At 41.7% G+C, this 25023-nt stretch overlaps 2 protein-coding genes across 3 annotated transcripts in view; one reads left to right on the forward strand and one right to left on the reverse strand.

Moving 5' to 3' along the window:
• Window positions 1-25023, forward strand: part of LOC101169346 (uncharacterized) — a 99787-nt gene that overhangs the window by 53405 nt on the left and 21359 nt on the right. For both annotated transcript variants that reach the window (XM_078931641.1, XM_011473278.4), the window contains one exon: window positions 9635-9739. In XM_078931641.1, coding sequence (XP_078787767.1) covers window positions 9635-9739 — 105 coding nt within the window. The remainder of the gene's footprint in view (window positions 1-9634; window positions 9740-25023) is intronic.
• LOC144984092 (uncharacterized) overlaps window positions 1-25023 on the reverse strand; it is a 379397-nt gene that overhangs the window by 42061 nt on the left and 312313 nt on the right. The gene's annotated exons all lie outside the window — the stretch shown is intronic.

The raw sequence follows: 25023 nt of genomic DNA on the forward strand, positions 1-25023 counted from the left end.
ATAATCTCTAATGATAAAATAATTTCAGTAATGCTGATTTCAGTGACCACAACCACTTACCGGTATATAAATATTTTTTCATCAGTGATTCACAGTTGATGATGCTGTCCAAGAGTTATTTTCCCCTACCGGGCTAATGCAGGACTGCAAGTCTGGTTCATTTGTCACATAAAAAAGTTTTGTTATTTATTTATTAGATCTTTATTTCTCATTTTTTTTACATCAAAACGATACAAAAAATATTACATTTCTATACTGAAAAGGAACAGAAAAAAATAAAAAAAACTTACGTTATCTGTTTCCATCATTTAATTCTTTAAAAAAATGAATGAAAATCTTAAGTGATAAAAAAGATTCTTAACAAAAGAGCATGCAAACATTTTATTCTTCCTCTTTTGGCTTTTCCCATCAAGGGTTGCCACAGCGAACAAGTTGCATGGTAAACTTGGCAATGCCGGATGCCCTTCCTGACGCAACCTTCTCAAAGCAACTGGGGCTGGGACCGGCACAGAGGTGGGGAGGGGGACAGGGAGCAGCCTGGAGTTGAACCCTGGTTTCACAGACGGAAGGCGCCGCAAACCAGCACGAGCTAAACCAGCTCCCTCCAGCATGCAAACATTTGATTAAAATATTAAATAACAACAAAAGTTGTCAAGCCTTCTTATGACACTACACATTAAAGCATTTTTTGACATACAAAGCATTATTGTTTGCAAAGTTATGGTAAAATAATGGCCTGCAAAAAATTCTATGTAAAGAGCCGAGAGTCAAGATTCGAAAGAGCTGATTCTTGTCCAAGAGTCGAGTCGAATAGTTGGCTCTTGAGAAAGAATCGGAGTGACCATAACTAACACCCACACATACACTTTAAAAACCCTTAAAGCAGTGAAAAAAGGAGAACTTAAGATCCCCAGACAAGATCTAAAACACAACACCACAAAGCACAGCAAAATGAGCAAACAAGAAAAACCTCATGGAGAAGCTCCACCCACTAGCAGCCAAGACTGAACTCCTTCATAACTAGGAAAGAACAATATAAAATACAGTGAACAATGTCCCAACCATGGTGTGTGTGTGTGTCACAACAGCACCACTCTAAAGAAATCAAATAAATCTAAAGCTGAACTCAGGGAGGCCTCTAACCCAGCTCCGCCGCCCTACTCAAGGCCCCGCCAACCGTACTAGTCATTTCCAGAGTTTACGTCCTGCTGTGATTGCTCGCGCTTGTTATATAGTCAATGCTAGCATCCCGCCCATTGACAGTAGATGGGCAGACCTAGATCCTTACAGCAGCAGCTGGGCCATATTTTATGGGTGGTGGAAATGTCTAATTCACCTGTGGCCAACAAAAACCTGATTAGGGGTATTAGCCATTTCAAAGAGTTATAATGACCTGAAGCAACAAGTGATTTTGTGTTTGTGTTGGCTGAGGATAGTGTGAGCAAATGCTAGAAATTACCAGTGGATCACATTGAAACATGTCAACACGTACACAATACCACTACAGTTCACACGGACATACTTATGCATACGAACAAACAAATGTCCAACATATTATTCTATTACGGATACTAATACTGCAAAGATGGGCTAACAACTGTGATCAGGTGAGTGCTTGTGTTCTGGTGTGGTGGATAATGAAATGTAAAAAGAGGAGTAGTGCCCAGCCACCCCCACACTAAGCCCCCCTCTGAAACAGAAGTGGCAGCAAAGGTAAAATGACTGGCTAGAATTGTAGAGAAAAAACTGAATAGAAAACAAGTGATTGACACGGCTGATACAAAGCACCAAACTCCCCGTTTTTATACAGTACTGGTACAGACATGGCATCTGGTTTCGGTACCCATCTCCATGTGAGGTGGGAGCCAGTGGGCACCACATGCTGTTATTGAGGCATCTGATTGGTCAGTTTATGACTTAAATAACTTGTGAATAAGAAAAAATGTAATGAAAACAAAAATAAGATTATCAAGAAGACGTTACGACAACTGCACCAGATCAAGAATGGTTATTCTGACCAATAGAATGACCAAGTAACAGCTGTTTATTTCTCTATAGAAGTTTATGGGATTTTGGCTTCTTGGAGCCAGCAGGTACTTCCTGTTTGGAATGCCATGGGGAGATGGATCATTTAGTTCAGTTTTAACAAACAGTCAATGCTTGATAAACGCTTTGCGGAAACTTCTCCTCTACTACTCGACACACACCTTTAAGCCATGATACAGAACGTCACATTACTTGTGGAACTAGTTCTCTGGAGGATATTACTCAACTTTGGATCACCCTGTTTCCTAGTCTCCCCAGAGGATGAACCTAAAACCTACATTTACCTCATGCTGTAAGCATGGACTCATTTTCTCCAGCCATATCAGTTTTCCCCTCATTAATTCCATTTTGTGTTTTAGACAGCCTCAACGTGGAGCGGCAGCAGTTTTCTTTGGACAGTGCATAGTTTTTTTATTTCATTATTAAAGATCTTGTATTACTTCCTCCTGTGTTTGGACTGTTTTGGTTTGGGTTGTATGGAATCTCTAGGCACAACCTCAGACTAGACGTGTCTGGTTTGGGGACCCACAGGACGTCATCCCTACTTTTTGCAGATGATGCTGTCCTGTTGGCCTCGTGAAGCCAAACTCAGATAGTTTGTATCCTGGGTGTGGGTGGAGAGCTCCTGTCAGAGGTGAGTAGGTAAGAAGATTGATTATCTTAGGGTCCTGTTGACGAGTTCGGGAAAAATGGACCAGTGTCTGCTATCCCAGTCCATTTTTACTTACCAAAATGGAATTGGTGTAGCTTAATCAAGTCAAGTGTTACTATCCTCATGTAAATATACGAGCAACATGCACTCTTTCCTCAGCTGCAGCTTTTTTGTCCCAGCAGAAAAGGGGTGACTCTCCTGTGTTTACTATGAAAACAGGTAACAAAGAAGCTAATGAAGTTGTTTAAATTAGGTGCTAATTTTACACTTTAAAGCAGCTTGAGTCTAGGACAGACCTGTCAGTGGGTTAATTATCGGTGAAAGCACTTGTGCAGACACTGCAGTAAACTGGAATTATCCCCAGAAAAAGGGCTAAAGTGGGGCAGCGACATCCTCCTCCCCCGCACTCATGAAAACTTTTAATCTCACTTTTCATTTTGCTTTTTGCAGCCAAACAAGATTTTTAAAGATGGAATTCAGTTGTGGGGGATGGGGGGCAAGGGTAGTCGTTACTTGAAGGTTCTATCCACATTTTACTGCCCAACCCAGCTTCACAAACGTTTCTCTGCGCTTGCTGGTTGCGGTTGGTCATTAATGTTAAGATGGTACAAGCTCGGAGAGCGCAGAGCCCTCGGGGAGAGCGGGGCGGCCAGATCTGCGGGAGAGAAAGTCATTTACAAGAGCAGGAAAGATTCAGAGCTATCCAACAAAAGATCAAATTAGCTCCAGCTCAGTTTCTGCAGAAAGATCACATTTCAGAGCGTCAAAAGGATCCCAAAAAGTAGACTATTTTATGCTTTTCTGTCTTTCCTTGCTGTAGTGAAGCAGCAGAGATGCAATTAAAAGACTTAAAATTGGCTTTGTATTTTTCCTGCTGGAACTCAGAAAACCCCTCCGAAATGATGAAACACTTTTGGATTTTCACATTGGTAGCTTCAAATATAAGGATATAGTTGGTTTCACATTATTTTTCACACATTTACTTTTAGCAGGACTTTATTTAACATATTCTTTAATCAAATTTTAAACTTGTGCATCACGTCATGCATCATTAACAAATCTGAGACCACCAAAACAGAACAGGAACAATTCATTTTTTAAGGATTTGAAGGAAGCTTAAAGGAAATTTGATGGGATGATCCTGCAAGATGTCTGCAAAAGTGTTGAAAACATTGCCAATCTGTTTTCCCCACACTTAAATGTGCACTATATGGCGTTTCAGGGCTGCCATTAATTGAACGCTGGACTTTCTTACCTTGCTCTCCAACTCAACGTTTTAATCCACGTTACATCAATATTCTCAATCTCAATATTTAGCTCATCCACATCGTGTAGGGAGACCTGATCCTCATCTTGCAGATACAGCGAGCTTAACATGGAAGAAATCTCCCCAGCCGAATTAGACCGCCGTGTAACAAAAGGACCTGCAGTAAAATCAGGATCCAAAGCAGAAACCACACATGGAGAAAACTGACGTCATCTAACGTCACCCTCTTTCGGTTTTATTTGCACCTTAGACATGTAGGGCCCTTGGTAGGGGGGTCTGCTTGGACATCACTGCCAGCAAGCAGCAGATGTCCTCCCAGCACCCTACCCGCCAATTTTAACCACACTTAGACATTTAGGGCCCCTTGGAGGGGAGGGTGAGGGGACATCACTATGACTAATCAGGAGATGTCCCCTCAGAGCCCTACCCGCCAATTTTAACTGCACCCCCTTAGTACACAAACCCTTTACTCCTCAAAATATACATTCAAACGTAAACACACACACATGCACACACACACCCTCACAAATACCCACACACGCACACACATTTTACAAGGAACCATCTGCCCCCTACCCCATCCCTGGTGGGGGATACAGGGCCCTTGGCAACGGGGGCCGTGTCCCCTGGGTGCCGGTTTCCTGGGCCCGGCGGCGCTCTCTCCGCTCGGGGAGGGTGTTCACATTACACCTGAGCCGGGGGTGTCCGTGTCCCTGTGGGGTGGGTTCTGATCCTTGCCCCTGAGCGCTGGGCCCCGCCAAATTTCCAACTGTGGCCGAGCCTGGTCGGGCCATGTTTAAACCCCACTCGTGGGCCCCCCTTTTCCCCGGGGTGCTCCCCTCCTGGGCGGGGGCGGCTGGCCCCTGCCTTGCTCCTCCCTGGACCAACCATGGGCCAGGTGGGTGGCTGCCTGGAGTGCGGAGCGGGTCTCCCTTGGGGGGTCCTGGCTCGTACCTGGGGTTGGGGCATGCTCAGAACTCCTGGGTGGTGATGGGGTGCTCGTCTGGGGCCGTGGGCACCCTTGTCTGGTGGGGCCCTGCGTTGGGCTCTCCCGGCGCGGCGGGGGGGCTGCTCTCCTGGTTGGGCTGGGGCGGCGCTCTCTTTTCCCCTTCCTGCCTTCCTGCTCTCTGGCTCTGGGGGCCTCGCGGCGGTCCTGCTGGCCCTGGCCTGGATGGCGGATTTTTTTGTAATATTAATTTTTTATTTACAAAGTCACCGTCTCTCTTGGCGTCCTCCACCCTCCAGTGAAAGCAATAGATCCAAGCGACTCGCGGGACGTGGAAGTTCCGTCCATAGGATGAACGTACGCGGCTTCCCGGCTCTGTTCACCGTTGTTGATTGGGTTTTCTGTCATTCCATGCATGTGGAGGTCTCACCCAATTCCAGAAATAAATCCCCGAACATTCCACCGACACGGTTGGACTTCTCTCCGACGTCACGGTAATCCTCGGCATGTACGGATCCTGCGGCTGTCAACTCCCGTGTCTCTCTCATTTACCCCCCTTTTCCTCGTATTAATTAGTTTTTCACCTGGGCCACAGGAAGTCCCCCAGGTAGCCATATTTGTAGTCAAGAGTCTCCTGATAATGTAGTTACCGTACCCTGCTATCCATTTAACATAAACTCCATAGAAATAAACATATAGACAGGACCATATTACCCAGGGTTAACCAAGGAAAGTCAATACTGATTTTTCTCTTTTCTTTTCAGTAAATAGACAACTCCAAACATATATTTACATATGTGGCAATGCTACAATAGTGAAGACCTGAACTAAAAGGCATTCCAGTCAGCAAAGAATAATTGCAAACAAAAGCAATAAATATCTTCCTTACAAAACTTCTAAAATACCGTGTACCTTATAAGTTGCCCCACCAAATCATTGAGTATACAATTAGATGGCAGCAATTCTGTTTGATCCAAAAATGAAACATGAAAACTGATTAAAAAAATACACATCTGAAAAAATTAACATATTTTTGAACAACAGGAAAATAAAAGGACAAAAATGTAGTTCTAAAACCGTAAAAAGTTGCAGCTCATTTATCAAGGAAAATGACCAGGATCTCATACTGTAATAATTGTTAATATTGATGTTCTTCTCTGAAGAATATCTTACATCCAGATCTTTTGGCCATGTTGTCTCTGCAGCTGAAGAGCTGCAAGTTGCCCCAGCAAAGGAGGATTAGAGCCAGTTAGATGATGGTGATGATGGAAGTTATAGTCTGGTTCTAGCATATTGGGGTTCTGCCCTTTGCCACAAATCTGCCCCATAGCTGGACAAAGACAGGAAAAATGGATGCATATCAAATCTAACAGTGACTTCCCCATATCAATAGGACAATGCACTATTTTTGTTGAAAAAAAAATTGAATTTCCTAAAAGAAGCTTCAGATGGATTCACTTTGGCTGTCCTAACAAGCCTCATTTAGTGGACGTGGAAAGCCATCTTCAGCGGCTAATGCAAGCCTGTGACATCTTTAATGACATAATGCAAACCAATGGTGCCCCTGATTAAATAATGCAAATGTAATGTTGGTTCTGTAATAGAATAATGCCTCATAAATTTGTTGGTTAATGGGATTACAGAAGCTGCAGTAATTAGGAGTCAGAGGACCTCTTACTAATTGGGGTAGGCAGAGGAGGCACAGTCTGACCTGGAGCTGTGAAGCGTCTCAGTAAGACGGACGGACGGACAGACCTCCACTGAAGGTCACGGACAACTTTTAGGGACAATCAATCTTGGGCCAAAGGAGAAGTTTCATGTTTCTGAATGGAACTTAAAGCACTGTGCTTTAAACTTTAAATCTGGCTCACACAAATATCTACAGTTAACTTTGTTCCACAGCAAGCACAAGTTGCCAAAAGTGAGCACGGATCCAACAAGCTCACCTGTTTGTGAAGTACAGCTCTCTGCTTTCAAAAGCTGCTAATGCTCTGGGCGGGCCTTGGTACAGAACTCATTTCTTTATATTTGAAATTGTCTTTGTCTGTTTGTTTAGTTTTGTCCTCGCTGTTTTTACGCTTTAGCACTGTTTCTTCGAAGTAATAAATGTTGCTGTATGATTTTAAAACAACAAAAGCTTCAAACAAACAAAAACAATCACATTTGGGGATTCCTACACAGAAAAAACAAAGATTACATTAAAAACGATAAGATTCAAGTTAGAAACAAAATGAGAAATAAAAAGAAAACAACTGTCTTTGTCACTGTGAGAGCTCTGAAAACTATTATGAGCTGTTTTCACACCGTGCCTTTTTGCATAAACTTTGGTGTGGATTTGATTTGCATGGGTTGCAGTTTTAGGGTCCAAACCCCAGCAGGAAATATGGAGTCATCTGCAGAAGTGGTGTGTCAGAAATGCCTATAATCTGTTTTCAACTCAAATTCAGAATATGAAGAAAGCTTTGGTTTTCTGAAATCTCACCCCTGTGGAGCAAATGTTGCCGATATTGCCCCCCCTCCATACTATCTCAGGTGGATGTGGACACAGCTGCTCTCACCTGGGCAGGTGCTGATGAATTGTTTCAAGATAAATGACAGAAATTCTTCATAGCTGTGGTTTTTTTAAACAGGAATATAGTAGTGAGTACCAAAGCGTCCCTACAAGCCCCATTTAGTGGACGTGGAAAGCGGGAAATGGACCCTTTGGTAGCTAAAGTGAATCCATTTGAAGCTACTTTTAGGAATCTGCTGCAAGTCAAAGTCTTAAGAAACCTGAAGGTGAGAAAAACTAAATTGGAGAAATTTTGAACTACTTTTAGTTTTCTGTGGTTTGTGCTTTTTTCATTTGGTCATATTTCAGTCAGTGGTATTACTCCTCTTATTTATGTAATTTATTTGCTATTGTTTTTGTATTTTTATGGTGAAAATGATTATTTCAGCGTATATATATTATATATATAATCTATTTGCTGAAATATCTTTGGTTTCCTTGTAAAAGCCTTCATCCTTTAACCCTTGTGTGGTGTTCATATTGTTGTTTGGTGTTCGTGGGTCTGGTGGACCCGTTGCATGTTGTGGTTTTTAATGCCTCACAATCAAACACTTTGATGTTAAAATACTCCACAGATGTTTACCTCATCCAATTACAAGCAGTATATTTGGTTAATATTTGCCCTTTACCTTTGTTAGATCACATTCATTACTCATTATTTAAAACGTGATAAAGAAAATCGATTAAAATCAAGATATGAGTGGAAACAAATTTTCAAGTGAAGCAAGGTTTTTCAAAACTACTGACTTTTATTTATTTGAACACAGAAACTGAACCCATTCAGCTGCACAACACAAGCTGAACACATAGAGTAAACCTATTAGTCAAGACAACACATCAGCCCCATTGAACACATGGCCTTCTAGCCACTAGCCTATACAACACATGGTCCTGGCTGCTGACGGCCTGGTCCTGTGGCTGGGTGCTGATGGCTTCGTTTTGGAACTGGCTGATGCTCAATCTGAATGGTAAATTGCGTATACTTATATAGCGCCTTTCTTCCAACAAGGACAAAGCGCTTTACAGTCACAGACCCATTCACCCACTCACACACACATTCACTCACACATTCACACACACGTGGCGGCTCCGCTGCCAAACACAGGCGCCTGCCTACCACCAGAGGCAAGGTGGGGTTCAGTGTCTTGCCCAAGGACACTTCGACTCAGGGGTGTGCAAGGCGGGAATTGAACCTGCAATCTTACGATCATGGGCCGACCGCCCTACCGCTGCTCCACGGCCGCCCCAATCTAATCATCTTCTTCAGAGTCACTGTCAGACTCTGAATTTTCAGAAATGTGATCCTCAAATTCTGAAACCTCCTCTTCTGAATCGTCTCCCTCTACATCATCATCAAAAACGTCTCTCTTCTAAAATCAAGTCTGCGCAGAAAGTCTTTTGGCCATTTTGATCAGTTGTGATAAGAAACCACACTGGCAAAGCTATATTTAACGTGTCCCGCCTCCACTTTGTAGCAGATAAAGAGCGAGATATCAAAGATTCCCGCAAGAAAGTCAAATGGTCAAATGTGCGGGAGAACGAGAGCAAACAGAGTTGATGCTTGAATTATTCTAACAATGTTGCAACCTTGTGCGGGAACCGCAGGTGCAGAAACAGAACTCACATTTACAGTGAATCTTTCTCTCTCTGCCACTCTCTCTCTCTCTTTCTCACTGGTCACACACACACACACACACACACACACACACACACACAGCAGGCCCAGACAGGTGGAGGACAGAGTGTAGGTACATAAAACATCAATTTCCACACTTGTATTAGCCCCGGGTCCAGTGGACCCGAACATCTTATATGTAATAGAAATGTGTTGGGGGGGTATACGGTGCATGGTCATTAAAAATGTATTCTGATATATGTTTTTCACAGAAAATGAGCCAAGGCCAGTGAGTCTGAGTTTGAAGAATTAATTAATTGTATCATTTTTCTTTTGATAAAAAATGAAAACGGGTCCCACAGACCCGAACACCACATAAGGGTTAAGATAGAAGCAGAAGAAAAGCGTCCTTTAGCTTCCTAGGTTCCTCAACAGTTCATCTTTGGGCAAAAGGAGCTCATTGGGAGAGAGACGTCCTGTTTGTGATAGAAGTGGGACATAAATGGTTACATTTCATGCAGAGCTGCTCCTTCAACCTCCTTTCTTCCCTTATGCAGGAGGAGACAGACTCCAGCTTCTACTGTGAGCTCTGCAATAAGCAGTACATGCGACAGCAGCAGTTCGACAACCACATCAACTCCTACGACCACCACCACAAACAGGTAAGTGAGCGCGAAAGCTCATGGCTGCGGGGCGTGGCGTCCTCCAGCCACAGAAATGCCAAAAACTTGCATCCTAAAGGGAAATGCAGTTCCTAAGAAAAAAACAAAAAATTACTTTGACGATTAAATATTAATTTAGGTCAGTTCAAACAGTCGGAAACAGCTAAATAGAACTAGACTCGGGGTGTTTGGGGGGGGGGGGGGGGGGGGGTCACAAACACTTTGTACTGTAATATGTGTACACTTTGTATACACATTACGACTTGTTACGATTTAAGAGCACTGCTGGACAAAATATTATCCTGGCAAATGAGTTTCAAGTAACCGCAGCATGAGGAGCATTCACAGTTATGGTTTTAATGAAAACGTGCACCTGCACATGCACTATTCCAATGTGATCCATAAAAAAACACTTTCTGTCCTTATATGGGGCCCTGTTAGGGTTCAGTGTTATGCAGACAGTTGCTAATATTCTGTCAGAAAACTGTCAGCCAATGGAAAACAAACAACAACCATCCCCCCCATCACACACACACATGCACACACACCCACACACACATTCAACAATGCTCGTCTTCACCGGGAGTTAGACATTCATATGCTGAAAGATCCTTCAGTGAAATTTTTACCTCAAGGTTGACAGTTGTTAAAACAAAGGAAACCTCCTATAGGTCACATGAGCATCTTAGAGGATATTCAGACTGTAAAAGTCCGTTGGTGAAGATTGAGTCCGCTTAATTTGGTCTGGATCGAGTTCTGAACCTTACACTTTGTCTGTATTCACACTTCCAACTACTGAACCGTTCTGCTTTAGGCCAAAGCTTGTACAAAAAAAAACACCTCACTAAAGACCTTTTCAGTCATTGGGCAGGAATTACAAGGGTGGGGCAAAGCAACGAAAGAAACAAAATGGAAGTTCCAGGCTTTGCAATCCTTGTTGGGATGGTTCACTTATTCAAACTTTATATTTCGCTGACCCCCTTGGAACGCGTGAACAAATGTCAGGTACAACACTTTATACTTTGATACGGTGGAGTACGGAGCCCGTGTCCTGACATGGAAAAAATAAAATATATTTTGTTCCCACAAGCTAATATCTTGTTCCCACAATATAATATTCCGTTCCCACGAATTAATTAATTTGTGCAAACGAAATAATTATTTACGTCATAAGTCATTCATAAACACGGATTGCTGCTTCACCTACCGGACTCAGCTCCCAGCTTCATAAACACGGATGTGAGCGATAGTTGGATTTACAGCAGATACTTTCACATTTCTGTGTGTGTGTCTCATTACATTGCATGGAAAACAAGGAGGATGTTAAGAGATCAGATTTATTTATTTTAAAAAACGTAACAAAAGCAGTCACTTTACATCCGAAGGGTAGTAGGCTACATGCTACGTATCTTTTTTTTTTAAACTTCATTATTCAAAACAAAAAGAATAAATATACATGACAAGAACATTAGTCATAACAATAAGAATGCCAGGGGATGGTAACATGTATTACAAAGTAAATTAAGAAAGCCGCAAGCGGCGTTGTATGGCCCGTAGACGCAACCCCCCTTCCACGCCCAACTCTAAGCACCACCGCCGCCCTCACCACCATCACCGCCCACCTTTGATCAAGGCTAGTCAAAGCTGCATTTGCTAATTATGCTAACCATGCTAATTATGCTAATGTGGCTAAAAGTGCTGGCAATGCGATCAGCATCATCAACTCTCTAAGAAAAACACATTGTTTAAGATGCTAATTATGCTAACTATGCTAGTTATGCTAACATAGCTAAAAGTGCTAGCTTAGCGATCAACATCATCAACTGACTCAGAAAAAAACATTGCTCCATTGGTGAGAGCTATATGTCACAAGTTGATAAATAATCCCACATTTTTCAAAATGGCGGCTTTTCTGTTGATTTTATGTCCATAGCAACCATTCTATGTTTTAGTTGCCTCGTGATGATGTCCATATCCAGTGTTTTTCATTATGTCCATTTCCTGACATGAATGCATGCATTCAAATTTCACAGTATTGCATTGAAAACCATAGGAGCTATAACAGTTTGCCAATTTGCTAGCTTGCCACGTGCATGCCATGCACAACTTCTTTTGTCCAGAGTAGCTGGCCGTCGATGCCCGAAAAGTTAGGAGACGATTGTTGAAAATTCCAACGTTGAGTTTTCGTTTGTATCTGGTGCTAATGGTGCTTTTTTGAGAAAATTACAGATGGCGGCCTTTTCCCAAGGTCAAAGGTCAACGACACTTCTGTGGTGTTTGTAGACTGGAGCTGGCAGCAAGTGTGTGCAATTGCGTGAAAATCGTTCAAACAAAAGTGTCGTTTTCCTATATCGTAGGAAAACACAAAAATCGCCAATTCTCAGAGTTCGCCATAAAATGGCCGCCAGGCCGTAGGTCGTGTGGCCATCCCGTAATGATTTCAAAACTTCTTTGGGATATCCCCGACACGTGTGTTTGGGTTTCCGCAACTGCATTTCAAAGTACATTTTGTTCGGCCCCATGCGTGATTTTCGGCCCATTCATTTTTTGACTGGATCGTTTGCCGTGATGTCATCGTCTTCGGAGGGGTGATGTTGACTTTGTGGAAAATTCATTTGCAATTTATCCCAGGTGTGTGCACGTTTTGGTGACGTTTCGAGCATGCGGCGGGGGTCACATTCTCGCTAAAATGCAGCGACGTCGTTCCAACTGCGAAAACAATATGGTCCTTGCAGTCAGTGACTGCTGCTGCGGGCCATAATTACAGAAACAGATTACTATGCATTGAAAATGTTCAAAGACAGACAGTTTTCATAAATATGTATGGCTTTTTTGTTTAAGCTATTAGAAATAGTGTGCAAATAAGATTCTAATTCTTTAATTATTACAGGGAAAAATTGTTGTGATAAAGAAAATTTTGATTTGTGAATATGAAACCTACTAAATATTAAATGCTACGTAGCTATCATTTGTCCTATTGTCTATGAACGCATCACGGTTACAGGGCCACGGTGGTTGGTCTAGATGCATTATGGGATATGTGTGATGAATGATGGGATACATAGCATCTAGCCTTCGGATGTTAATAAATAGACAATAATAAATTGATCATTCTTGTTTTTATTTCCCCCCTCTTGAACGAATGTGGGTCAGAAAGCGGCTTTTGTAGCAGGACGGAGACCGTACCGGGATGTGAATTAACCCTGACATGAAAACGTGATTAACAATGCTTTTGTGCTTTTTAAAATAAATAAATCTGATCTCTAAACATCATCAATGTCTTCAATGCAGTGTAATGAGTCACACACAGACAGAAATGTGAAGGTATCTGCTGTAAATTCAATTATTGCTCACATCCATGTTTATGAATGCCTTATAACGTGAATGACAGGTTAATGATAGGCTAGGTAGCATGTCCTACTAGCCTTTGGATGTAAAGTGACTGCTAACGAGTATGTTAATAAAAGAAAAGTCCTGAATGTTATTATTCCTATTCGGCCCTAAACCACAATATCCCATACCACATGCCCGAATGCTGGCATGACAAGCAAAAGAGTTCTGCGACGGAGCTAGTAGGAGCTATGTACAGAGAATCGCTGCGGTATGGCAAAGCACAAAGCTTGGGCATCCTAAATCTTATGATTTTTTTTTAAAATATTCCTTGAGACAATAATAAATCGATCATTCTTGTTTTTCTTTTTCCCCTCTTGAACGAATGTGGGTCACATAGACATGGAAGTTAGTGCTGAAAGCGGCTTTTGCGGCAGGATGGAGAGCATATCTGTTTTTATGAATGACTTATGACGTGAATAATTATTTCGTTCGCACAAATTAATTATTTTGTAGGAACAGAATATTAATTTGTGGGAACAAGATATTAATTTGTGCGAACGAGATATGTTTTATTTTTTCCATGTCAGGCATGCTGCAGGGTAGTTACTGAGAAAACGACAGCTAAGACAGTACGCTGAGAAGTGTTTATTACATATAGAATGTCAGGAAAACAGTGGATCATGTTAAATATATTATTTTAACTAGCCTGTATTCATCCGACCACACTTCCATGAGTTGCTGTATCTCATCGTCAAGGTTACTACCTTTGTACTCTGTTTACATTCCGTCCAGTTGGGAGCTCAGCCCAATTAGAAATGAACTGAAACCACTTTAAAGGATGGATCAGAGAGCGGTTCCTGGTCCCAGACCGGGGCCCGCTTGGATGTACAGTGATCCCTCGTTTATCAGGGGAGTTGCATTCCAAAAATAACACGCGAAAAGTGAAATCCGTGAAGTAGTCAGCTTTATTTTTTTTAAACTCTTTTTAAACTATTGAATGAAACCAAAAATCAAAACCTGTTTTAAAGCCCAAAATTTGTTTAAAACAATAGTTTTACTATAGTGATACAAGGTTGGAAACATTGTCACTCGCGTATTTCACAGTCCCAGCTGTTCCTCTCCGTCTTGACTCCACTCCGCTGTAGCGTCTGTTTCTACTGAAGGCGCAGGAGTCTTTCTCCGAGAGAACATTGTTATGGGTACCGTAGTTGTTGACGCTCTTTCTTTTTCTGAGCAAGAAGATTTTTATAAACGGATATGCCACCTTCGATTTATATTTGAGAACTGCAATGAACGACTCATCAAAGGATCACATGTTGTGCCTATGGAGTCCTATACTGTTCATAATTAAATACATAAATATTTAATTAAATAAATAAATATGGCCTCATGCAAATACACAATCAACCAATAAATCTCTCATAAATATATAAAAAGATCATGAAATTGTGAAAAACCTACACACTGAATTTAAATTAGCCATTATATTATTCAATATATTTCATTTTGCTTTAAAATCCTGTTCATTATTTTAAAACAGCATTTTAAAATATTCATTTTTAATCATGTGGAATATTATTATAATTCTGTCTTTTTTCAGAAGCTTGTATTTCAAAATCAATATTTTCCAAAGTAGCTTTTATTTTTATTTCATGTTGCTGTTTTTCACAATGGCGTATTTATTTCATGAAGAGCTTTTTCAGGAGAATGAGTCTATCTGTCAATCAGTGAAAGTGGGCGGGATCTAAACGCTCATTGGCTCATCCATGGAAATCGACTCTTATTCCTCGATACCCTCTCAGCGGTGTGCCAGTCAGAGAGATGACATATTTCAGCGATATCCGCGCGGCTTTGCTGACATTAGAGATCAAATAGAGACAAACTATCTGTCTGCTGCAGCAAACATGGACGACTCTGTTTTTGTAGTTTGAGGGTTTGTGTGGACCAAACCACAGAGGAGCTCCGGTCGTCCACATCTTTCAGTCCCCGGTTGAAACACTCCTCATTCTTACGCCATTCACTCAGAGCTCACATCGTACCTCACACTGTGTCGGCTCGCAGGAGGCGATCTGGCGGACCGACAGACTCAGACCAGGCAGCTGCGCAAAGCGGAACAAGCCTACTGAGGCCTCCTGAACCTTATGATATTTTTCTATTTTCATTGAGACAATGATTATAATCAGGTCCTCTGATTTTATTTTTCGCTCCCGGGAATATGTTGAACCTTTCCTGCGATGATGTTTCTGACCGTGGTCGGAAAACGCAGCGGAGATCCGGGATTGATTGAGCAATTCTGCAGCCAGGGCTTACTCCAAGAATCAGGCTCTGTACTTTGGAGGAAACCTTTTTTTACTATTACTTTTCCGGGGGACAGGGCAACAGACCCTTAACTTGCGCTCACACACACACTCTCGCGCTGCCTGGGCGCCCTGATTTCCACGTAATTTAAGACGTAGTTTGACTGCAGGACCTGAAGCAGAACCTCTCTGGGATGATCTCATGAACTCAAACATGGAAACATTGTTATCATGTGAAAATATTCAAAATAAATAAACCTGATCTTTTAACATGCATTGTGCATCCATGCATTTGTACTGAGATACGCGCAGGCAACCGCTCCATGTGGATATCAGGCTAAAAACATAGCTGGTAGCCCCTCCCACACGCGGCATGGTGCGTTCATGGAACTCCAGTTCATAGAAGTTTTGTGGAACTCCAACATCCACCCAGCCTAACTTAGACCACTACTAAATGTTCATGAGAAGATGAAAACCGCTGAGCCGACCACAAAATCACCCGGATTATGCACACTCGCCCAAAGCCACTTTTATCCGCAAATTTAGAACCAAAACTGCCCTATTTCGTGTAACACTGTGGATGTGTTGAGGTGTATACTCCCCCTAGTGTTGAGGGGTGTGCATTGCGCCGTCACGTTCGCTGAAACATCTTCGATCGATGTAGTCAGGGTGCTGTTGCTCATGTCTGAGTAAAGGAGTAGCCAATCACAAAAGTGTCTCTGCCTTGTCTGGTTTGATTGACAGATAGACTCATTCTCCTGAAAAAGCTCTTCATGAAATAAATACGCCATTGTGAAAAACAGCAACATGAAATAAAAACAAAGCTACTTTGGAAAATATTGATTTTGAAATACGAGCTTCTGAAAAAAGACAGAATTATAAAAATATTCCACATGATTAAAATGAATATTTTAAAATGCTGTTTTAAAATAATGAACAGGTTTTTAAAGCAAAAAGAAATATATTGAATAATACAATGGCTAATTTAAAATCAGTGTGCAGGTTTTTCACGATTTCATGATCTTTTTATATATTTATGAGAGATTTATTGGTTGATTGTGTATTTGCATGAGCTCATATTTATTTATTTAATTAAATATTTATTAATTTAATTATGAACAGTATAGGACTCCATATGTGCTGTGCGCTGCAGTGCAATGCACTGTAAAAATATCCGCACTGAAAAAGAAAATCTGTGAAGCAGCGAAGCCGCGAAAGATGAAACGCGATATAGCGAGGGATCACTGTATTCAGACAAAAAGTTGTTCCAGATTATCGAGGAAATAAACTGATTCACTTGGATTACATGAAATCTTTCCACCTTTATCCACCTTTGTCATGGTAGGGAGAACACGTCAATGTAAGGGGGGGGGGGGGGTCATCTAAGATAGCACAAGGGGTTAAGGAACCAAATGAGTCCAGTTGGAATACAGAGAATATTCCGAGTGGAATACTGTGAAAGTCTGACCAGGGAGACTCAAACTAATGCACACACAGAACCAAATTACATAAAGGGCGGAACCCTGGGGCACAGCAGATGTGAAGGAGGACAGACATATTTAGACAGGAACAAAGGGTGCTGCCTGGTGGTGAACTAGTCTAAATTGATGAGTTAAAGGCTTACGTCAAGTTTTGATTCTTTTTTGAAGGTTTTCCTTTCCATTTAAAACAGGTTTTCCCATTGAATTTATAAAATCTGTTTTAAAGGAGTTTCTTGTGAAAACAGGTCTGGAGGTTCTTTTTCTTCCCAAGTTCTTCTTCAGTGTTAGGTTTTAAAAGGTCTAAATTAGAAATTCCATCTTTTAGATCTGATAATTTAACATAAAACTAGAAAAGCTTTCACATAAATATGGTTGCAGAGATTTACATGTTGATGAGTGCAGAAAAAGGATGAATCTGATCACAAACTGGTTCTGCTTTCTTATCTAAGCAGATTCAGCCGTTTGAATGTGAGTACATTTGTGTTTGTGTGTGTTTGGAGGAGTGCAGAATTATGGAAACTAGGAGCTACATATTTTCTGCAATTATCATTTGTTCACTTGCAAGTCATAAAAGAGCCATAATATTTGAGTTGTGCGGGCAGTTATGAGGTTTTTTTGAGGACAAGCTGAATTTAGGGCATATTGTTTGAGACGCTTGCAGGAAATGGATTTTCCAGCAGTAATATTCTTCAGCCGCTCCCATCAGCAAAGCTGCCCGTCCTTTAACTGGCGGTCAGTCACGCTCCTGTTCATTTTAAAATGAACTCGTTTGCAGACTTGTGCCGACTGAGATAAAGTTTTTTTCTCGTGACAAAATGGCGGAGATGTGGGATTTATGAAGAAACAGAAGATCATGCCGTGTGAGGAAGTCATCAAGGTGCATAGATGTTTCTTCTGATATTAGTTAAGGAAAAGCAGAACTGCAGCCTTGAATTAAGGACAGCTGCCACCTCAGACCCATGAGCCAAACACCTCTGGGATCTTAAACTGCATTCTTTTTTATTGACATGAATGTAAACAACTCTCTGGTAGAAAACATGGATTTGCAAAGTGTTAATATGGTCAGACATTAAAAATTAACTAAATATTCATTTTTCATCAATTCATGCTGTTTTATTTGTTAATGTAGTCAACATAAGTCAGCTTTATTGAAGCGATTCTGCAGCATAATTAAAAATAGAAGTCAAAACCAGAAATGCTTTTTCATTTTCAAAATGTAGCTGCATTTGTTGACTTAAAATTAAAATTAAAAAGAAAAATCGATCCTCCAAACTGCTTTTTCTCTTCAACACAGCTCATTCTGTCACTTAATTAAAATGATAAAGAAAATGGTATTTGACATTTCATTTTCACAAAGTTCTCTGGTAAATGTGTAACAAAATTAATTTTTAAATGTTTAATTTGAGAATTAAAATTGATTAACAGAAATGCTTTTCTTTTTTTAAATGTAACTGCATCAAATGACTCAAAATTAAAATGAAAAATCAATACTTCAAAATGATTTTTCATTTCTACTAACAAACCGCTTATTCTGTGTCATAATTCAAACAAATGCAAAGATTGCATTTTTGTTTTCACATTCACCCTGCGAAAGGTGTAGCATAAGTTAATCCCACTCAGCATTTCCAGGAGGGACGCGGGGCGATGACTGTCAGGGATGCCGTGTGGACACAAATGCAGGACGAATTATTTCCCAAAGTAAAGTCCAAATTAAATTGACAGACCTGCTCGATAGACGAAAGTACTCGTAATGCTGAGAAACGTACAAAACAATCCGGCAACAAGTGCAGGGGAGATGCAGACTATAAACATGAGGACAGATTACCAATTACAAACAGGTGCGCACATCAGGTAGGGCCGGTGAACCCACTGTGGGAGAATTGACATCTGCAATGAGAGGACTTGTGAGAAACTGGAAGTAACAAAATGAAAGCAGAACAAAAATCACCCTGGCCCCAATACCTCACAATAACGTTATTGCTATCTCTGTGTGTCCGGCTTCTAAGATACACAGACATGTCTAGCAGCAGTGCGGCCAGGCTTGTAGCTTTGTGTTAGCGGCAGAGGAGGGTGCTTTGTGTGGGCTGTGCACTCCGGATGATTGTACACAGTGTCTCAGGACTACGTAGCAGCATTTCCGCCTCCTGTAGTCTTCCTTCTGACACCGTGGTTCGTCGAAACTTCCCCCGGAGTAGCTTTGTCTTCGGACCAGCAGCCGCCTCAGCCTCGTGAAGCCCCGCGATCCGAAACTCTGTATCACCGAAGGCGAAAGTACTCCTACGCAGATCTGAGTAACTCTAAACCAGGGGTGCTTACACTTTTTTGGCATGTGAGCTACTTTTGAGATGACAATGTCTTGAAGATCTACATCTAGAGCCAGAAGCCCATACCTGAAGCACTGGAAAATGCCAAACAAAGGCTCCTAGCCTTGAGCAGCCGCCTAAAGAGGTAAACAAGAGATAATGAAGCCGGATGGATAAACAACAAAAAGGTTTCCGGTTCCGGGTTACACGGCAGGACGCGTGGCGTGCCTCTCTGCGGATACAACTATCTTCAAATTACTGAAAAAGTTGATTTTCTCCAAAAAAGAGAGCTGACTATGCCCTCGAAGAAAACCTAGGAATACGAAGACCTCAAAAAGACTCTTGATGTTATTCAAGAAACGCTGAAAAGCTTTATGGACCAAGTGTCCGCTAAGCTAACGCTACTTTGGGAAATGATGGAATAGTTCCGAAGATTTCGGGCTCAAAACGAGCAACGAGAAAACTGGGTCGACATGCTGGAGAAAAGACTGGACGATGTGGAACAGCAAGTAAGGATGAATAATGTCATTCTCACTGGAGTACCAATCAAAACTCAAGCGAAGCTGACAGCAGGAGCTAGCACTGCTAATGCTAGCGCTAGCGTAGCTAGCAGTGCTAATACGGAGATCGGTGGAGAGTCTCTGGTACACAAAATGGAAACATTTCTCACATCTAAAGGGGTTTCCCTGGATCTCAATACCATCGAGACCTGCCACCTGCTCCCCAGGAGAAAGGAGACGGATAAACCAGCGATCCTCATCAGGTTTGTGAATCACAAACACAAGCTAGCTTTGATGACCCAAAGGAAACGCCTGAAAGGTTCGGCTGCTTATCTGAACGACCATCTGACCAGAAGGAATGCTGAAATCTCAAAACTTGCACGGCTTCTCAGGAAGCGTAAGCAGATTGAGAACACTTGGGTTAAAGTGTTTACGTCAAACCGCTCGGTCCACCGGACCAGTCCAAGGTTCTGGTTGTGAACACCATGAAAGACTTTGAGAAATGTCTTATTACGGTCGTCTGAAACAACATGGAGTAATAAATCAAAGAGCCAAATAATTTCAAGAAATATGACGCCTGGATTCATCACTTTCTCCATACGTCTGACGTCACCTGAATAACACCAAAACTCTGACATGCAGACAACTTGACCTCAACTCTTAAGCGCCGCTGATATCAGCTGAAGAAGGATATGGAACTGAATCTAATGTCTGCAGACATAACATGGAAGAGAACTAGAAACTCTGTTTAAACCCAGAAGAACGTCTGACAATCAGCAGAAGAAGAAATACCAACCTTGGACAATCGACAGATTATGGACCCTTTTTATTTTTCCCTTACAGCATTACTTTAATATAAAAAAAAATAAATATACAAAAAAATATATAAAAAAAGTAAAACAAATGATTAATCACTTATTGAAAATTGTTAATTTGATTGACTTTTAATGATATTACTTCACTTGCTCCAAATATTGATAAATTGATTCAAAAATCTTTCCTAATGTAGCGTAATTTTGCACATGTTTTTAACTTTTTATACTTGATGAAATTATGCTATGAAAATTCCTGAATAAGTGTTGTGTCTACTTTACTGATATAGTATTATGTTTTAATCATATGAATGACTTTTATCAGTAACATAATCTGCATATATTTCAGATGACTGATCTGCATTTGCCATGTTGATTTCTAAAATAGTTATTTTTTACGTAATACTTAAGTAATTCATCTTTGGCATGTGCTTTATCGATATCTTATGATTCTTAATTCTGTCTGAAAAGCTAGGAACCGGATATTGATACATATTAGAATAAAATGGTTATAGTATAACGGGGTGGGATTATATAAGTTTGCTTCCTTCCACTCCCTTTCAAGCAATATTTATTAATATGTCTAATGATCCTAAGTTTGATTAGTTACTGTATGAATGTATAACTGATGATTATTTTGCTTTTGTGTATTATTTCTACTTAATTGCTTGAAATAAACCATTTCAAATCAAATCAAATCAAATCAATAAACAGGCTGTTCGCATCTCAACCTGCAAAAGTGTACGCTCAGTGGCAGGGTCAAAACAGCCGAGCAGACCCACCAAGGTTAGAAACTGAACAGTACTGGAAAAGTATATGGGAGAAAGAGACAGCACATAACAGCAATGCCCAGTGGGTGGTCTCTCTGAGAAAAGAACATAGCAACCTCCCTAAACAGAATCCAGTAACCATCACAGTGGCAGACATCCAAGAAAGAGTCTCAGGTATGAAGAACTGGACAGCACCGGGCCCTGACATGATACATGCCTACTGGCTAAAGAAGCTTACCGCACTCCACGAGCACCTGGCAGCACAAATGAACCAGCTGCTAAGAGATGGGACTCACCCCGAATGGCTAACGGAAGGGCGAACGATCCTGATCCAGAAGGATCCCTCAAAGGGTGCAGTCCCATCCAACTACCGGCTAATAACCTGTCTGTCCACAACATGGAAGCTCATGTCAGGCATCATTGCAACCAAGATAAATAGGCACATGCAGCAATACATGAGCAACACACAGAAGGGCATTGGTAGAGACTCCAGAGGAGCCAAACACTAGGGCTGAAACGATTCCTCGAGTTACTCGAGTTACTCGATTACAAAAATTCCTCGAGGCAAAAACTCTGCCTCAAAGCCTCATTAAATTCCTATGACGCGCACCAGACGCGCGGCGCAGGGATTTGATTGTGTCACACGGACCGTTCATTCACACGGACCTTTTGAATTTAGTTGGCGCAATGGCAGAGAATAGATCTATAAATAAACAGCAGAAATTGTCTAAAGTGAGGGATCATTACACACTTAATAAAGAAGAGAACAAGGTGCAGTGTCTCTACTGCAAAATAGAGCTGGCATACCACAGGGCGCGGGACCAGCGCGTGCCGCCAGCAGCGAGCTAGGGGCGGCGTCAGCCGCTCCCCGCCCAGTGTTGCCAGATTGGGCGGTTTTGGTTCTAAATTTGCGGGTAAAAATGGCATAATTTGGGCGGTTTTAGGGTCTGTTCGGCGGGTTTTTCCCCCTCATGAATGTATATTAGCGGACTACGTTGGGCTGGGTGGCTGTTGAAGTCTTATGTTCTGAAGCTCCGTGAACGCACCAGGTAGAGACGCTTAATGGGTTCTGTCATCTAACCTGTTGTTGGGGGTTTGCCGCCCCTCCCCTCCTCTTAGAAGTTGCGTTCTTTAAAGCTGACACTGCGGTCGCGTGTGGGCGGAGCCACGAGCTAACGTTATGGTCTGATCGCTGCATGTCTGTGTTTATCAGTGCATAGTGTACACGGAGAATGTGGAGAGATCAGGTTTATTATTTTGAAGAGTTTTACATGGTAATCATGTTTCCATGTTTGAGTTCATAAAATCATCCCAGAGAAAGTCTCTGCTTCAACTCCCGCAGTGAAAGCTGCGTCTGAATCTGACGCCCGTGTTTGCATCTCTCTGACAGTTTAAAGCCAAAGCCCCACCCCCGCCTTTCTACCCGCTTTTCCTCTCTACCTGTTCACTTGTTCACATCTCCTGTAGCTCAGAGTTGTTTTTCCCCGCGCTCCTCCAGTGCATCCTACACAGAGAGCGCAAAATACGGTCATCATAGCAGCAGGTTGACAGGGTAGTAGTCGGGGCGCTTTGGCGCAAGCGCAGCACAAGGATGGAAGAGGTTATACATAGGTTATAGCGGGTTAAGAAAATTAATGTAAGAAGGCCGGTCCGCTGAAGAAATATTCAATGCTTTACTCCTTTTATTAATAGTCTGAACTATCTTTGATTTCGAGAAATGTTTTATTTTGAAAAATCCCCGCATCGGGTACTTAATCAGTCCAGTAGGGGGAAAAATCTACAAAAGCTGTATATTGTTGTTTCTCCCAATCATGGATGGATGGATGGATAGATGGATGGATGGATGGATGGATGGATGGATGGATGGATGGATGGATGGATGGATGGATGGATGGATGGATGGATGGATGGATGGATAGATAGATAGATAGATAGATAGATAGATAGATAGATAGATAGATAGATAGATAGATAGATAGATAGATAGATAGATAGATAGATAGGTAGGTAGGTAGATAGATAGATAGATAGATAGATAGATAGATAGATATGATTGAGCTTTTAGACTGGACAGGTAGCTGTGAAAAAGCCAGTCCAGTAATATCCCCTCTCTACATCTGTGATTTGTGAATGTGTAATTCCTTTGACTTGATCTTATTTTAAACACCAAAAGTAACATTTGCATCAGAGCGGATCTTTAAAATCAAATGCTAGTTCATTTTACAACCACATCATTTTTGTTATGCATTATTTGTTTTGGTTGTTCAAAACCACACACAAATCGTTTTATCCGATTACTCGATTAATCGATCGATAAAGTGCTAGATTAATCGATTACAAAAAGAATCGATAGCTGCAGCCCTACCAAACACCAACTCCTGGTTGACAGAACAGTCGCTCAAGACTGCAGGTCACGACACACCAACCTGTGCACAGCCTGGATTGATTACAAGAAAGCCTATGACTCAATGCCACACACATGGATCACTGAATGCTTGGAGCTGTACAACATCAACAGGACTCTAAGCGCCTTCATAGGAAACTCAATGAAGCTGTGGAAAACCACCCTTGAAGCCAATGGGAAGCCACTTGCACAAGTGTCCATCAAATGTGGGATATACCAAGGTGATGCTCTGTCCCCACTGCTGTTCTGCACAGGTCTGAACCCCCTCAGCCAAATAATCAACAAGACTGGCTATGGATAACAACTCAGAAATGGGGCCAACATCAGTCACCTCCTCTACATGGATGACATCAAGCTATATGCTAAGAGTGAGCGTGACATTGAATCCCTGATCCACACCACCAGGATCTACAGTACTGTAGACTATTGTAACGGCCTGCTCATCGGCCTCTCCAAACAAGCTGTAAGACAGCTTCAGTGCATCCAGAATGCTGCTGCTCGAGTCCTGACCAGAACCAGGAAGTATGATCACATTAGTCCTGTGCTCAGGTCTCTGCACTGACTCCCTGTACCTCAAAGAATAGACTTCAAAGCAGCTCTGCTTGTGTACAAGTCTCTCCATGGCCACGCACCAAAGTACATCTCTGACATGTTAGTGCCATATGAACCATCTCGTACTCTGAGGACCTCAGGGACCGGCCTCCTGTTGATTCCCAGAGTCAGAACTAAACAAGGGGAATCAGCGTTTCAATATTCTGCAGCTAAAATCTGGAACAGCCTCCCTAAAGGCGTAAGACAGGCCTCTCCTGTGTTCATGTTCAAATCTAGACTTAAAACATTTCTGTTTAGCCGTGTATATGACTGAAAGGTCCTATCTGCACTTTTCTTTCCTTCCTTTATTTTTAAATCAATTTTCAAATTTTTTCTTTTTCTTTTAAAGTAAATTTTACGTTGATTATTGTATTGTGATTTAATGCATTTTTCTATTTTGTGAAGCACCTTGAATTACTTTGTGTACGAATTGTGCTATACAAATAAACTTGCCTTGCCTTGCCTTGCCTTACTGACATTGGGATGTCATTCGGGTTCGAGAAATGCAGCCGGATGGTGACAATGAGAGGCAAGGTAGTCCACACAGGAAGGGTCTCCCTCCCAGACTGGAGCAGGCAACAAGGAAAGCTGCAACAGCTAAATACCTCCAACGAGTAAGGCAAGTGCTGAGAAGCCAGCTCAATGGCAAAAATAAGACCCGGGCAATAAACAGCTACGCACTGCCAGTTATCAGATACCCTGCAGGAATAATAAGATGGCCAAAGGAAGAGATACAGACCACAGATGTTAAAACACCAAAGCTCCTTACTATGCACGGAGGGTTCCATCCCAA

This window comes from Oryzias latipes, chromosome 15 (genome assembly GCF_053564925.1).
Source record: "Oryzias latipes strain Hd-rR chromosome 15, Olatipes_Hd-rR_3.1".
Classification (NCBI taxonomy): Eukaryota; Metazoa; Chordata; class Actinopteri; order Beloniformes; family Adrianichthyidae; genus Oryzias; species Oryzias latipes.